General features: G+C 40.3%; 1 protein-coding gene across 1 annotated transcript in view; it reads right to left on the bottom strand.

The window, feature by feature from the left end:
* The window catches only part of PKHD1 (polycystic kidney and hepatic disease 1 (autosomal recessive)), a 450,125-nt gene that overhangs the window by 242,378 nt on the left and 189,831 nt on the right, over nt 1–17,916 (bottom strand). The window contains exons 44-46 of the mRNA XM_018039183.1: nt 6,529–6,641; nt 4,961–5,066; nt 2,827–2,961 (exon numbers count right to left, since the gene is read on the bottom strand). Of these exons, the coding sequence (XP_017894672.1) occupies nt 2,827–2,961; nt 4,961–5,066; nt 6,529–6,641 (354 nt within the window). The remainder of the gene's footprint in view (nt 1–2,826; nt 2,962–4,960; nt 5,067–6,528; nt 6,642–17,916) is intronic.

Here is a 17,916-nt window from a genome sequence, read left to right as displayed (position 1 = left end):
AGGTGGAAGGTCTAAGAATGATTAAGCCAAAGGGTCTGAAATTTTTAATTCCTAAAGAAATGGCAGATTTGAAAGATAGAGGCTAAAGTCAGATTTCTACAACCAAAGAGAGGTTGGCATCCAAAAAAAAACCAACAACAACAAATACAGTTTTATACAGCAATAAAGTGGTGCCCAGATAAATCTGAGCAATAGTGCGCTAAATAAAGATATATAGATTTTTCGTTTTCTTTTAACCCTAGAACTTTGCAAAGACTTTAATGGGTTAATACGCAATGTGAATTTCAGAGGACGGGAGGGATGGTAAACAGCATGTGTATGTGTGTGCGCTCAGTCACTCATTCTTTTCTGACTCTTTCAGACCTTGCAGACTGTAGCCTGCCAGGCTCCTCTGTCCATGGAATTCTCCAGGCAAGAATACTGGAGAGGGTTGCCATTTCCTACTCCAGGGGATCTTCCCAATCCTGGGATCGAACCTGCATCTCCTGTGTCTCCTACACTGGCAGACAGACTTTTTACCACTGTGCCTAGCATATCCTATATGTAATTAACCTAAGAATCTTCCTTTTCTCAGACCCTCTCTTGGATCTAGCCCTCCATGGAAAACACTTCAGAGAAGTGTTGGAGTAAGCACTAATAAATACTTTTTGCCAAGGCCATTTTCCCATATATAATTAAATGAGTATTGGACCAGGCGTGATATCCAGGTGGTCCAAGCTCCACAATACTGGGCATGATCTTCGATTCTCATATGGCTTCCCAAAGCCTCCATTTCTGTACCTGTAAATTCAAGAGTTCTAACTGGATCTACTCAGGTAATATTTACCTCTAATATTACATGCTTTATTTATGTTTTTTGGGATATAGTTGCTTTACAATATTGTGTTAGTTTCTGCATACAATGAATCGAATCACTTATATGTATACATATATTCCTCCCTCTTGGATCTCCTTTCTACCTCACCCCCATCCCACCCTTCTAGGTCACCACAGAACATTGAGCTGAGCTCCCTGTATATACAGCAGCCTCCCACTAGCGATCTACTTTACACGTGATAGGGTATATATGGCAACCCCAATCTCCCAATCCACCCCACTCCCCCTTTACCACCGTGCCCACATATTCTCTACATCTGCATCTCTTCTCCTGCCCCGCAAACAGGTTCATCTGTACCGCTCTTCTACAGTCCACATTTATGCATCAGTTTATAATGTTTTTCTCTTTCTGACTTATTTCACCCCTTATGACAACCCCTAGGTCCATCCGTGTCTCTACAAATGGCCCAGTTTCATTTTTAATAGCTGAGTAATATTCCATTGTGTGTATGTGATAATGTCAGACATACACACAATAAAATTGCACGGCTTTAAGGTTCAGATGCTTAAATAAGATCTAGATCATGCCTATAAGAAACTGTTTAACATTTTCCATCCAAGGACTTTGGTCCTGCACTTACTTGTTAGGAGACTGAGAAGTTCTCAGCTGTATTGCATCGCTGGTGAATTATACCCCAGGGGTGAGATTATATTTTGTTACGAAAAGCACCCTTTTGTAATAATCTGAATCTTAATTTATGTCACTCTTCCACTAATCATGATGTCTATTTAGCATCAATTAAGATGTTGTGACATTAATTTTCCAGGACACTTAGTTCTTCAGCTTGATGGGCGTTTTGTTTTTAGCATCTTCTCTAGGGTTGTCTCTGAGAAATTTATGGGCCTTAGGTCAACCCGTATCACAGAATCTAAATCTGGGTCTCATCCTCTCTCGAAAACTTAGGAACTTGAAAAGAAGAATCATCTCTCAAGGCGGTAATCTTTTCAGAGAAAAGGAAAAACTGGCAGGTATTTCCCTCCTAAAAACGAGGGTTCGGAAGAGAAAGAAGGAAGGAAGCTGGAGAATTAAACGTAGGAAAATGTAGCTTAATAAGAAAGTGATTTTTTTTTAACTCAAGATTGGTATCTGTGGTTATGAATCATCAAAGGAAGCACCAAAGTAAAAACTTATCATTTAAATGTCAGTTGATCAAAGCATTCAGGAATGAGCTAAAGAGAACACTCTTCCCTTGGTCCCCAGAAGTACTCTAGGTCTCTTCCATCTAAGATTATTCTGAACTGTGACACTAACATGCATGTTACTCCTTCAAGAAAAAGAACATAAGGACTCATTATAGGTTGGAAACCGATAGCAGCCACGGATTTCCCTTGAGAACTAGTACTTCTTATCCAAGAAGTCCTCAGCTCAGCTACATTCTTGTCCCCAGGCCATGCAGTGGTGGGGAAGTAATCCATAGTTTGAAGTTTATCATGTAGACACACACACTGAGGTAAGTATTAGGGAATCACTTAAGAAACCCTCGTAAACTATAGCAAACAACACAAATTTATATCACCATTTTTTAATGGGAGGGGGCCCTAAATAGATTAAGAACCCTATGAACAAAATGTTGATGTTGAAACTTGGCAAACCACAGTCCATAAAGATGAAATGGACTCACACTATTTCATAAACTTTGTGAGGTTAGAATAAATGAACATAAAATTATTAGACTTCTAAATTGGTGTGGATAAAAACCCTAAATCGCAACCAGATAAGAGTTCTGTGTGCCACTCAGGGCTTTTGTGATTTATACGAACATAACGCACGGAAATCTTATGTGTGCTTGACCACTGCTACAAATCAAAGAATCCTCTAACTTTGACCAACTAAACACAAGATTTGCTAAAGAATTCTATTAAAATTACATATCCTGAATCATCAAAGGACCCAGAACATATGATTCTGTTTTGATGAACAACTTAAAAGAATCACATGACAGCACTTACCCTGTGGGCAAAATGACCAAGTAGTAAGCTGTCAGTAATTGATGTATTTGCATCACTTTCCAAGACATCAATTCCAAAATCTCTGCATGCATAAACCTGGAAGTTTTTCAGGTGAAGATTGCTACTTCTAAAAATCTATAAAAACAACAATATATGTTATGTCAAAAGTCTGAGGCTCGGCTTTTCCTGCAGCTTTCCTGTAGCTTCTTTAATTATTGATTAAGTATAAATGAGTGTGCTATATCATATTTAAGCAGCTTTTGTCCATCAATATCTGTGTAGGCATCCTACAGTTGCTGTGAGGTCAGCATTAACTAGCCCCCTTTGGTAACATCCCCTCTGCACTTTTCATTTCTCTTCCTAACAACTGATGCATTATAAAGGTCAATGTGAATTCTTCATGTATTTACAATAAGCTTGCAACTGTCAAATCACACAAAATTAATGGAGAAAAACAAAACATCCAGGAACTCCAGTACTTAATATTCACCTCAGTATTATTAACTAAGATTGTCAAAAACTTGCAAATAAGAAGTAAGTAATTCAGCATGATTATAGACTCAAAATACATTCTATGTGTATACAGCTTAGGTTAGTGGCTCCAAACAAGGATCAAGGATTAACCAAACACACTTGTTAGAGTTGGAAGAATCACACTAGCTTGGGGAACAGAGGCCTAAGTTTTTACCTGGCATTGATATGAGCTAATTAAGTGATCTTCAGCAAGACTTTTACTTCTCCCAGCTCTCAGTTCAACCATTTTGAAAATCAGGGTGGAGGTCAGGACTGCCAGTTAAACTTATACAGTCACCCCTTTGTTTATTAAATAGGGCCATGTTTACATTCATATCTTCAAGTGGGAGTTTCCTGTTAATTAAGGCCACGGTAACCTTGATTTACCATAGTTTAGTGCTTTCGCTTGTCAATCAGTTTTTGTGCTTGAATTTTCAAGAACTGAATAGCTTGCATTTCCCACTCTACATGCACTCTACATCACCTTTTATAGAATGATAGATCTTTGAAGACACAGAGGTTTATGTAAACAATTTAGCTATGACCTGAACTAATTTGACAACAGGTTTTACTTCATTACAGGCATCATACCCTCTGGAAGGCACAAATTGTTTCTCTGCATAAGAGGGATTTGTCCCCACTATATTCATTGTGCTAATGAGAAACAAAGTACTTTATCAAATTTAATGAAAACAAAATATTTAATACAACTGGGATTCTTCCTGTTAGCTACCCCAATTTTTTATTTTGAAACTTCCCCCCATCTATGATCATTTTCCTTATGTTGAACCAGTGAATATGTGAAATAAATACCTAACTTTCTTACTGTGACTTAATTATACGTTTTATTCTATTTTCTGAATGTCCTGTAGATGTATGTCTTCATCTTTGTATCTTAGGCTCCATATTTCTCCATGGCAGAGACCAAATGTATGTAATTTTCTCTGTGTAACACCAAATAGAGACCCTGGATAATTTTTACATGGTATTGGTAATAGTGAGCATACAAAGCTTTCTTATAAGAAGTCACTGCAATAAAGAAAAGCAAATGAGTAACATGAACATTTTCCTTTCAAAGAATATAAAATTTTGCCCATTGGCAAAAGTGAGAATGCCACTTTGATCTGGAATTTTTGTGTTTCATTGATGAACAGCACTTCTTTTTCTTACAACTGAAAGAGGATGTTAGGTATCAAACACACAACTTTTGCAGTCTGGATTCTGCACCTGATTTTGCTACTAACAAACGGTGTGACCCTTGGCAAATCCCTTTACTTTCTGAGCCTTAACTTTTTTTCCCAAATAAGCACGTGAGGGGAAGAATAGATGACCTCCTTTGATTCTTCTTGGTTGCAAATCTCTACGATTCTGTTGTTCCCTATTAGAGCTTCTGAAAAGTCACCACAGAGGCAATGGACAAACCTTGGCTTACTGATTAGGAATCTGTTCATTCAACAACTATTTGACACACACACCTATGATGCTATTGGCTCCTTAAAGCTGTGATAATATAGCAATCCTCCCCCAGAAACAAATCATCACCGTTTAAGTAGAGATGCAGAATAAGTCACCACAAGAAAATAAATGACATTTCTAACTTTAAAAAATTAAAGAAACATACCTGGGCACCACCTGCACTTCCCCAAACTGTGAAATTCTGGAACAGGGTGGAGCCAGTGCTATTATCCCAAGGTGGCTGAAACTTTGGGTATACAAAGAGACCAGACCTGGGGAGAAAGATAAAGAGTGAAATTCGGCTGATTTCTGCATTCCATATGTCTCACTCATTGGAAAATATAAAACTGAAGATACTGAATAAGGGAATAAGTGAGACTGAAGAGGAGATCTTCTCTCTGATGGTCACTGCCCATCCCTCGGCCTTTCTTTCTGTCACCCTCTGTGACCTGCGCCTGGATCTCAGCAAGCTGCAGGTTGCCATGATGCTCTTCCATTCTATCAGCCCCTGTAAATTCTATCAGCTCTTTCCTAGGCACCTGGACACCCCTGACTAGCCCTACAGAGCCCCACTCTTCCATCAGCCTCTTCTAGATCCACCCCTTTGCTGAGGAAGCCATATACCAGAGCTTATAACCTGTGCAAGTTTTGTGCTTCTCCCTGAAATGGCCTAGCATTGTGGCATGTTTTTGATACCTTCTCCCTTCATATCCCAGGGTTGCTGAAAGCTGCTAGATTAAATAAAAAACCTTGTCATCTTAATAATAATTTCATGGCGCATGTACTGATCCTAGCTCAGCCAGCACTTCACATGGCTGAACAATGGTGCTTAATCCTCATTCCAGTCTCCTTATAAGTTCCCATCATTACAATATGATCTCACTATTATTAATGTAACTATTATCAGAATCATTTATATTGAGGAATTCTCTGGAAGTCCAGTGGGTAGTATTCTGCACTTTCACTGCTGAGGGTGAAGATTCAATCCCTGGTCAGGGAAACAAGATCACGCAAGCCACACAACACAGGTCAAACATAATAATATTAATAATAAATTGCTTAATAGAATTATTTCCATCAATTATTGAGTTCCTACCATATTCCAGATTGTTCTCTTAGTTATATAACATAAGTCATTTCTAATTTTCAAATCAAACATTCAATAGAGATGTGTCCCTATTTTACAAATAAAGGTCTGACTCTTTTGGAAAAAAGCAAGTTACTTAAAGTCCAGCTCTGAATCAAGCCCTGACTGACTCTGAAGCTCACATTTTCCTTACCTTTCTACCATGTTTCCCAGTCCTTGCTCTGAGCAGATGACTGTATCCTCTAAATAGCAAAGACCTTGAACTAGTCACCCTCATCTCACAGTGTGCAAGTCACAGGCAAAGAGCTTCTTCTGCAAACCTCATCTCCCCACTCAGCTCCTGAGCTCAGGCATTCTGGCCTCCCAGGTGCCCCCAGTCTCTTGGGAGTTTAATTCATCTCTCTATTAAGTTCTTCTCTGGCCACAAAAGGGACTCTGTGTCCTGTGCCCCCTCAAATGACCTCTCTCTCTGTTCCCCTCCCCTTCACCACCAAACTTATGACCGAAGATGCTCACTCAGATATATCATCAAATCTTACATGGAGGCCAAGCATTATTCAACCTTCTCTATGAGTCTTGTACAAAAAAAAAAAATGTTAAATGATAAACCTTACACCCAAAATATAGAAGAACTTCCCCAAAGTTACCTTGTACAAGAATGTGCACTATTCCGTGTAAATGAGAGAAGTGGAGCTTGGGATGTTTTGTTGGTCACAAGATGAAAAAAGTAGCCATAACCAGCAGCAAACACCCTGTTTCCCTGCAGAAATTATAGTTTAATCATAGTTAGTCCATTACAATAAGGCTGCTGGAAAGACTTTTAAATGTGCTCATTCTGCTTTCTCACTTAATTCCTACCAAGTCATATTGATATACCTTGATCATACATTCATTCTGAAAAACAAGCTGTGGTGCGTGTGTGTGTAGGTTTGTGTATGTATAATGGAATTTCACTCAGCCAGTAACAAGAATGAAATCATGTCATTTGCGGCAACATAGATGGACCTAGAGATTATCACACTAAGCCAAGTAAGTCAGAAAGAAAGACAAACTCCATACAGTGTCACTTATATGTGGAATCTCAAATACGGCACTAGTGAATATATCTTTGAAAGAGAAACAGACTTAAAGACATAGAGAACAGACTTCTGGTTGCCAAGGGGGTAGCAGGTGGGAGAGGCTAGATTGGAAGTTTGGAATTAGCAGATGCAAACTATTATATAATAGTTTTATTATATAGTTTATATTATATAACTGTACAAAAAAGATCTTCATGACCCAGATAATCATGATGATGTGATCACTAATCTAGAGCCACACATCTTGGAATGTGAAGTCAAGTGGGCCTTAGAAAGCATCACTATGAACAAAGCTAGTGGAGGTGATGGATTTCCAGTGGAGCTGTTCAAATCCTGAAAGATGATGCTGTGAAAGTGCTGCACTCAATATGCTAGCAAATTTGGAAAACTCAGCAGTGGCCACAGGACTGGAAAAGATCAGTTTTCATTCCAATCCCAAAGAAAGGCAATGCAAAAGAATGCTCAAACTACCGCACAATTGCACTCATCTCACATGCTAGTAAAGTAATGCTCAAAATTCTCCAAGCCAGGCTTCAGCAATACATGAACTGTGAAATCCCTGATGTTCAAGCTGGTTTTAGAAAAGGCAGAGGAACCAGAGATCAAATTGCCAACATCCACTGGATCATGGAAAAAGCAAGAGAGTTCCAGAAAAACATCTATTTCTGCTTTATTGACGATGCCAAAGCCTTCCACTGTGTGAATCACAATAAGCTGTGGAAAATTCTGAAAGAGATGGGAATACCAGACCACCTAACCTGCCTCTTGAGAAATCTGTATGCAGGTCAGGAAGCAACAGTTAGAACTGGACATGGAACAACAGACTGGTTCCAAATAGGAAAAGGAGTACATCAAGGCTGTAAATTGTCACCCTGCTTATTTAACTTCTATGCAGAGTACATCATGAGAAACCCTGGGCTGGAAGAAACACAAGCTGGAATCAAGATTGCCAAGAGAAATATCAATAACCTCAGATATGCAGATGACACCACCCTTATGGCAGAAAGTGAAGAGGAGCTAAAAAGCCTGTTGATGAAAGTGAAAGAGGAGAGTGAAAAAGTTGGCTTAAAGCTCAACATTCAGAAAACGAAGATCATGGCATCTTGTCCCATCACTTCATGGGAAATGGATGGGAAAACAGCGGAAACAGTGTCAGACTTTACTTTTTTGGGCTCCAAAATCACTGCAGATGGTGACTGCAGCCATGAAATTAAAAGACGCTTACTCCTTGGAAAAAAAGTTATGACCAACCTAGATAGTATATTCAAAAGCAGAGATATTGCTTTGCCGACCAAGGTCCATCTAATCAAGGCTATGGTTTTTCCAGTAGGCATGTATGGATGTGAGAGTTGAACTGTGAAGAAGGCTGAGCGCCAAAGAATTGATGCTTTTGAACTGTGGTGTTGGAGAAGACTCTTGAGAGTGCCTTGGACTGCAAGGAGATCCAACCAGTCCATTCTGAAGGAGATCAACCCTGGGATTTCTTTGGAAGGAATGATGCTAAAGCTGAAGCTCCAGTACTTTGGTCACCTTCATGTGAAGAGTTGACTCATTGGAAAAGACTCTGATGCTGGGAGGGATTGGGGCCAGGAGGAGAAGGGGACGACTGAGGATGAGATGGCTGGATGACATCACTGACCCGATGGACGTGAGTCTGAGTAAACTCCGGGAGATGGTGATGGACAGGGAGGCCTGGCGTGCTGCGATTCATGGGGTCACAAAGAGTCGGACACTAATGAGCGGCTAAACTGAACTGAACTATTATATATAAGATAAATAAACAACAAGGTGCTACTGTATAGCACAGGGGACTGTATTCAATATCCTGTGATAAACTGCAATGGAAACGAATATGAAAAATAATATAAAGATGTATAACTGAGTCACTTTGCTGTAGAGCAGAGATTAAACACAACACTGTAAATCAAAACAAATGTATCCTCATTCCTCTTCCTCCAGGCAGTTCAACTTGACTTTAATTTTCCCACCTCAATAGCTGAAATCTCATGTTAAAACATCCTCGTAAATTTTCACAGGGACAAGCTTACTTACATCACCTAATCCAAGCTCTCCTCTTTGTTATGTGAAAAACACTTGGGGGCAAAGGCCTCCCTAAAGCCAAGTCTCCACTAAGACTGATCCTCTCTCTGATCCTCTGAACAAACCATTGATAGCACTAGCCATGCCTTAGCTCTGAGACACAGCAGCTGAGTTCAAATACAACTCAAATCCCCTCAAGGTACTCTTGTTGCCATTCAATCATTTCAATCACCTATAATTCTTGATAAGATTTATCTTCTAAATAATTTAATGCCTTTTATATGCTCATATCAACATTCAGAAAACGAAGATCATGGCATCTGGTCCCATCACTTCATGGGAAATGGGGAAACAGTGGAAACAGTGTCAGACTTTATTTTGGGGGGCTCCAGAATCACTGCAGATGGTGACTGCAGCCATGAAATTAAAAGATGCTTACTCCTTGGAAGGAAAGTTATGACCAACCTAGACAGCATATTGAAAAGCAGAGACATTACTTTGCCAACAAAGGTCTGTCTAGTCAAGGCTATGGTTTTTCCAGTGGTCATGTATGGATGTAAGAGTTGGACTATGAAGAAAGCTGAGCGCCAAAGAATTGATGCTTTTGAACTGTGGTGTTGGAGTAGATTCTTGAGAGTCCTTTGGACTGCAAGGAGATCCAACCAGTCCATTCTGAAGGAGATAAGCCCTGGGATTTCTTTGGAAGGGATGATGCTAAAGCTGAAACTCCAGTACTTTGGCCACCTCATGCGAAGAGTTGACTCATTGGAAAAGACTCTGATGCTGGGAGGGATTGGGGGCAGGAGGAGAAGGGGACAACAGAGGATGAGATGGCTGGATGGCATCATGAACTCGATGGATGTGAATCTGAGTGAACTCCGGGAGTTGGTGATGGACAGGGAGGCCTGGCATGCTGCAATTCATGGGGTCACAAAGAGTCGGACACTACTGAGCGACTGAACTGAACTGAACTGATATGCTCATATAAAACCTGAATTCTCCAATTGATGATATGACTTTGAGGCTGTAATTCTGAGCAAATGACACAATGAGCTTATTTTTATATAAATTCAATTAAATACCTGCAAATATCCATCATTATATAGTATATTTTAAGACAGAGTAGAAAGCCAACTCCCTAAAGAGTGTAATACTAGACACAGAGGTACTTTGCTTGTTTATATCCAATGTTTACAAAAATGTGCATTTTATTGCACCATTTTAAAACCAGGAGACTTGAGATAAAAACTCAGACACTTTAAAAAAAAAGTTTTTGAGTGCAATTCCTGTGGGATAGCCATAGATCAGCTGGAGCTAAGAAGAGCCTGCTGTCTTGGACAATGGATGACTTTGCCATGCGTGGTGCTAAGTCACTCAGTCATGCCCTACTGTTTAAGACCCTATGGGCTGTAGTTGTCCAGGCTCCTCTGTCCATGGGATTCTCCAGGCAAGAACACTGAAGTGGGTTTCCATGCCCTCCTCCAAGGGATCTTCCCAACCCAGGGATTGAACCCATGTCTCTTATGTCTCCTGCATTGGAAGGTGGATTCTTTACTACAAGAACACCTGGGAAGTCCCCACCTGGAAAGTCCCCACCTTTCTTGCTTCAGTTCTTTATGATATCAGGCTGATCCCTGTAGCCACTGACTTTACAACCTCTTAAGCCCAGGCAATAGTCAATACTACGTGGGCTGTTCTGTTTTAGTGGGAGGAATGAACAGCCAACAGATCAGGATGCTAGATACATCCTATGTACTTGTGGGCATCTGTCCTCTCCCATGGGAACCCAGAGAAGGAAAGCCAGGGAACAAGTTGCCCAGTCTCAGCTCTACACCTTGTGTGCCAGGGGGAAAGGGAGCCCTGAAATAGGATGTTTTAAAACCAACAATACTCAACTCCTGGCGTATGCGAAAGGAGAAACCAGTGTCCCAGCCCCTGGAGGTTCCTGGCCTCTGCGGAACTGTGAGTGAAGGCCAGAACTGACCCTGAGATGGGAGCCCTGGCAGGGAGACAACACTGCTGAGCCTGGTAGGTGGGCCATGGCTTACTGACATAATCATGGGTGCTGTTTCCTGAATATCAGCCTCTCACTCACTGGGGGCGCTGAAGGCTCGCTCACTCCGGGGATCTGTAACCCACCAGCCAGGACTCTTTCACTCAGCCATAGAACGCCTTCTTTTTTTGTGCACCAGATGCCCATTCTCCACTGCACTTCATTCTTTTGGATTCTGAGCACTTCTTCCATTTCCTGAAGCCACTTAAAATTCCAACCACATATCTTTCCACACGCCAAAAGTGACTTTTGGATGTCATTGAATATGAAGCTGAATCACTATTAAAGATGCTAATGTGACTTCAGGGGACCTGGGCCATGTTTAAGACCCCAATTATCTTGGGGGGCTGGGTAGAGTCTGGAGCTGTGTTTGTCAGCTGGGATGATATTGTTCCCCAGGGAGCATGTGGAAATTTCTGGAGACAGTTTCTGTTGTCACAACTCAGAAAGAGAGGGGTTTTACTAGCATTAATTGCGCAGAAATCAGGAATGCTAGTTTATAGAAGACAGCCTCTCACAACCAAAGAATCTTATGGCCCCAAATACTCTCTTGCTCAAAGTCACTCAGTTGCATCTGATTCTTCACAACCCCATGGACTATAGCCTGCCACACTCCTCTGTCCATGGAATTCCCCCAGTAAAGAATACTAGAGTGGGTAACCATTCTCTTCTCTAGGGGATCTTCCTGACCCAGGGATCAAACCTGGGTCTCCTGCATTGCAGGCAAATTCTTTGCCATCTGAGTTACCAGGGAAGCCCATGCTAATATTAGCATGGTTAAAAAAAATTGTCCGTTTGTGTTCTTGAAATGACCCATACCCATTTTCCAGTATCCTATCTCCAAATTTTGATGGAAAGACCAATCTAAATATAAAAACATGGTAATTATAACAAGAATACTTTGACAGTTTTTACTGGGAGGGTATTTATATCTTTTTAAACCATCAAATCTTCCATTAGACACTCCCCCAAAGAACACTTATTAACAATTGAATCAGTTATCGCAATTCTTCCCTCAGCTAGAAAATAAGACATGCACTTATGATCCTCAGCTTTGGAAGAATCCCTGTTCCTAAGCTGACAGATCCAAGCGCCCAGTGGAAGCACTAAATAAAAGCGCCCTCAAAGAAACACAAGCAAGCAATGTGACTGTTGATTCCATTATGTTTACACAACAGGAAACTTCCTCAGAAAAGCACATACGAAGCTCCACCTTCCACACAGCCAGTGCAGAGTGGCTGTGTCTCTCTCTACCGCCCCGTGAGTCACTAGAAAGGTCACATGTATATGAGAACTGAGAGTTACATAACGGGAGCTTCTGAAACTCCTACCTTTTCTGCAAAAGTATACAAACAACAAGAAAGGTTCACAAGAGGTTAGACATGATCGTCTCAACTTGAATGTACACTTCTATTTCATTACCGATGAGATGCTAATTCATTACCACGACTCTACCAGGAAGAGAAAGATTCAAGTATTTCCAGAATATATTCCAAGGACTTCACCCTTATTCATTGTCTTGGCTAGACAGGCATGTATTTTGAGAGAATGAATAGATTTGTTAAATCATCTGCCCTGGTGTCATTAGTATTTTTGGAGCACCTGGGTGACCATAGAAAAATGCTTTCCAAGCACATTTATAGTTGGGCAGGATATTTGCAACTTTGGTCTTCTGTTAGCCAGTAAGGCTCACTTTTTTTAATAAAAGAAGCACTTAAACAGTCGGATGGCATTACTTTCCAGCCTTTTTTACTCTCCATTCCAATTGGGTATGCTACAAACGATTCATGAGAAGAAACCACATATGTATGCAGGTAGCCAGCGGCTTGTGGGGAAGGGTTTAAGGCAAGCAAGGAATTTTGTGTGGAAATCAATTCTTTGCGGAAGTCAATGTATTATGGACATTCAAGGAAGAGAAATTCCAGAGAGAAATTAACTGCCCAAGTATGCCAGCTCCTTGAGGTGTGCATCTGTAGTCACTAAAAAAAAAAAAAAAGTGAGTCAACCCTTCAGGCAGCTCTTAAATATACATTAGCTATTGAGTGGAGAGAGCTAGAGAGCTGAAATCAGCCTTTAAACACAGAATTCCTTACAAAATTGATTCACAAACCAGAACAAATTCCCTTCAAATCAAATGGATGCTTCCAAAGGACTGGTCTTTAGGGGTTTTCCATTGGCTATTCTAAATAGGGGTCTGGTCATGGGAAATGTCCAAAGCCCACATACAGATGGGATGTTCTGGAGCACTCAGAGTGCACAGTCTCTCGCTGATGGAGAGCAAAAACCTTCCAGCCTGAGGTCAAACTAGGTTAAGTCTACGAGAAAGGTGAAGCCTCTGGACAGGTAACAAGAAATGCCCATAAAGGAGTCGGAGACGCAAGACACTGGAGTGTGGAAGGGAGACAGACTGGAAATGAAGTGCTCCCAATGCTACAGGTTATGCATGGAAGAACCACCACCGATCTTTGCTGGAAAGCCTGGCAAGACCTATCTAAGGAGTATACAAAGGAACACCTCGAGTTCCTTGGCCACTCAAACAGGACTACCACACTGAGCCCTCACTAGCAAGAAGGGCACAAGGCTAAGATTTTGCTTCTCACAGAAACTGCCCCAAATTTAGCTCAGTGGCAGCCTGGGCAGTGAGGTAAGTGAACCACTTGCAGCTATGAAAACTAAAAAGGAATATCTCACTTGAAATATCCTTATACCGGGCAGAGTTGAAGGTGAGTGAACTGTAAAGATGGCTGCCTGGGAGCCAAGGCGAATTCCATGCACTGGGCAGAACATTTGGTCCTAGTCTCTGGATCTAGGAACAATTTACAACTAGAAATCACTGCAGAGACTTAATTAAGGATCAGCTCCATTTCTTCCTGCCTGCCAGGCTAGGCCAGAGATTTCAAGGTCAATGTCTATAATGTAGGCTTTATGGATTGGTTGTCCAGCCACTGGGATTAGGTCACCTTCAAATCTAAAGGCTTTTGTTTACATAATAATATAGCCCCGACACCGATTTCCTGGTTGTGCCATTGCCCTATGGCAGTCATGTATGGGTGTGAGAGTTGGACTGTAAAGAAAGCTGAGCGCCAAAGAATTGATGCTTTTGAACTGTGGTGTTGGAGAAGACTCTTGAGAGTCCCTTGGACTGCAAGGAGATCCAACCAGTCCATTCTGAAGGAGATAAGCCCTGGGATTTCTTTGGAAGGAATGATGCTAAAGCTGAAGCTCCAGTACTTTGGCCACCTCATGCGAAGAGTTGACTCATTGGAAAAGACTCTGATGCTGGGAGGGATTGGGGGCAGGAGGAGAAGGGGGCGACAGAGGATGAGATGGCTGGATGGCATCACTGACTCGATGGATGTGAATCTGAGTGAACTCCGGGAGTTGGTGATGGACAGGGAGGCCTGGCGTGCTGCAATTCATGGGGTTGCAAAGAGTTGGACACAACTGGGCGACTGAACTGAACTGAACTGAACTGAATGGTTATGTTATGTACCACTGGGGGAAGCTGGGGAAAAGGCACATAGGAACTCTTGGTTCTGTTTATGCAACTTTTAAGTCTAAAATTATTTAAAAATTAAAAGTTTTTTAAAAAAGAAAAATCCTATTGATTCACAGTAACGCATAGCTTAAAAAAAAATATTGTGCCAAACTGCAAACACACACACACACACACACACCCCTCACAAACTACACCTCACGCACCACCCCATCACTGTTGTAGCCTCCTGATTATCACTTTGGAATAAAAATATATTTCTAAGATACATTTTAATGCATATCATCCACTTAAAATACAATAAACACGAGCTTACTATTTGTCCAATGACTGAAATGACCTTCACAGGCACTAAGAGACATTCCTAATTTTTAGGTTCTGACACATATGCGCAGTTCCTTGGTTGTGGCACATTCCAGACAACAGAACACAAAAGAGACAGCACAGCAGAACCCCAGGGGCACAGCTGCAAAATTGGAGGGGACTGTGCAAAATTTAACAATCAGAAATGAGTTCCACGGGATCTAAATGCTGACACAGATGAAACACCTTATTTTTCAGTCATCAAAATGATTGAGGGATCTTGGGATCCATTCTTTAATTTCCTCTTTCTTCCCCCATTCTTTGATTATGGAATTATACCTACATCCATTCATTTCTTATATTCAATTAATTTTTATTGAGCAACTATAGGGACTAAAAGTTAACAAGCCAATTTAAGATCATTTTATAACAGAATTTTTTTTTTCATTAGTATCATTTTCTTTTTTTTTTTTTGTAGTTTTATTCTTTTTTTTTTTTTTTAATTTTAAAATCTTTAATTCTTACATGCGTTCCCAAACATGAACCCCCCTCCCACCTCCCTCCCCATAACATCTCTCTGGATCATTGAAGACGAAAATGTCAGGAATATACCTAATGAATGTACTTAATGAACTTATGTTACCACCTTAAACTAAAATCTCATTCTCCAAATGCAAGCACTGTATTGTTTTTTAACTTTGTAAAGAGGAAGAAAGTGAATGAATGGAAAGGGAAGGCATCTAACAAGAATCAGAAAACCTGTTTGGGGAACAATATATTCATTGCTGACTGTGCACTGTTACACAGGTCAGTCTGCAAAGTCTCAGGTGACCTAGGAGCTCGTATGTGGTCCTCTGGTTCTCTACACCTATAGCCAGCTCATTTCTTTTGCTTCATTTTGTTTTGCTTGTTTGTTTTGTGTTAGTTTAAGTATATAGAAAAGTGATTCAATTACAAATATATATATTCTTTTTCATACTTGTATCCACTACAGGTTATTACACGACATTGAATATAGTTCCCTGTGCTATATAGTAGGTCTTTGTTATTTACCTATGTTATAAATAGTAACATTTATCTGTTAATTCCAAACTCCTAATCTATTCCACCTCTCCCTTTCCCACTTGGTAACTATAAGCTTGTATTCTATATCTGTAGTCTATTTCTGTTTTGTAAATAAGGTCTTTTGTACCTTTTTTTTTTTAGATCCCACAGATAGTGATATCATGTGATATTTGTCTTTCTTTATCTTACTTCACTTAGTATGATAATCTCTAGGTTCATCCATGTTTTTACAGATAGCATTATTTCATTCTTTTATGGTTAAATAATTCATATATATATATATATATATACACACACCCCACATCTTCCTTATCAATTCAGTGGACACTTAAATTGGTTCCGTGCCTAGGCTATCATAAATAGTGCTACTATAAACATTGAGGTGAGTGTATCTTTTTGAATTAGAGTTTTCACTTTTTCCAAATAGTGCTGCTGTGAACATTGAGGTACATGTTTCTTTTCGAATTAGAGTTTTCATTTTTTCCAGAAACATGCTCAGGAGTGGGACCACCAGATCATATTGTAACTCTATTTTCAGTTTTTTAATGAACATCCATACTGATCCTCATAGTGGCTGCTAGTCAGCTCATTTCTTACTAGTCAACTAGTAGTCAGGACACTTGCCCCAGAGACAAGACTCTACCCAGTGAAGCAAAGCAGGCAGCACCCCTGACACTCAATGTGGATTTAGATACATTCTAGTCTCCTGCAGGAAGACGACCTCGGCGTCTCTGAGGGTGTCCTTTCTTCTAGGCATTTCAAAGTAGTCATGATTCTGTGATCCAAGAAACTATATAAAACAGAGCTCTTAAGTCCCCAAAGTTTACTGGGATGGCTATGCAACAAGCCCCGTGCTCGCCAACAAGTTAAATGTTGCTCTCATTGCTCTGTGTCTAGAGCTGGGTTTCCTTCAGTCCATGCAGTTCTGCCTCCTTTCCTCCCTGGCATATTAGCTGCCCCTATTAGGCACCTAAAATAGTGTGTAAGTGCTGTGCTTGGAATAAACATAATTAAGAGTCTGGCAGAGGGTTGAAGAGATAACCATGACTTTTATTAGGGGTTATTCAGCTGAAGGTAATTAAAAACAGATGATCAGAGAGAGAGAGAGAGAGATGTTCATTCTCTCCATTCCTCAGAAACTTGGCATAATTGTCACAGTAGATACTCAGAGCCATGTCCTGAAGAGTGAGGCCCATAACCCTTTGATAGATAGTCCATGGGGCAAAACCTTTGGAAAAGGGGAAACTAAATGGCCTTCACACTACTCTGATACCATTCCTCATTCACAGATTTGTGGTTAAACTACCAGAAAAAAATAATTCCTTAAACTGCTTAGATAGAAATTTACCAAGAAAAAGTAATGTCAAGTTGTACTAAATCATGGAATTTTTTAAAAAAACCAAGGCCAACAGAGTGTATAGCTGACTTTTGAACACTGCAGAGATTGCAGGTGTCGACCCTCTATGCAGTCAAAAATTGACGTAAAATTTATAATCGGCCCTGCATATACATGATTCCTCGGTGTCCATGGTTCCACACTAACTGTGGATAATATGAGAGTGTAGAATTTACTATGGAAAAAAATCTGAGTATAAGTGGACTCATGCAGTTCAAACCCGTGTTGTTCAAGAGTCAACTGTACTCTGTTCATCCTGGAATCTGACATGCTTTCACTTACCTCACGACTCTGCTGACTCTCAGTTTTAAACACTCTTAAAGGGCAATAGTATGAACTCATTAATACAGCAGCATAATGAAGATTTTAATAATTATTATCAGAATCAAGGCCAAATTCAGTGACCACCACATATAACTCAGGAAGATATTTTATGACCAGAAAGTAATCAATATTTACTTCATTGCACTTCATAAAGACATTGCTTCAAAGAATGTTAATGGGAATTCTGAGGAAATGATTACATTTATCCTAAAATTGTTTAATCAAAAATCATAAAGTAGTTTCCCATTACCAATGTGCAGCAAGTAAGTGATTTATCCC

The sequence above is a fragment of the Capra hircus genome, chromosome 23 (assembly GCF_001704415.2).
Source record: "Capra hircus breed San Clemente chromosome 23, ASM170441v1, whole genome shotgun sequence".
Classification (NCBI taxonomy): domain Eukaryota; kingdom Metazoa; phylum Chordata; class Mammalia; order Artiodactyla; family Bovidae; genus Capra; species Capra hircus.
Note: the sequence above shows the minus strand (reverse complement) of the source record. Positions and strands in the feature narration are given on the sequence as shown.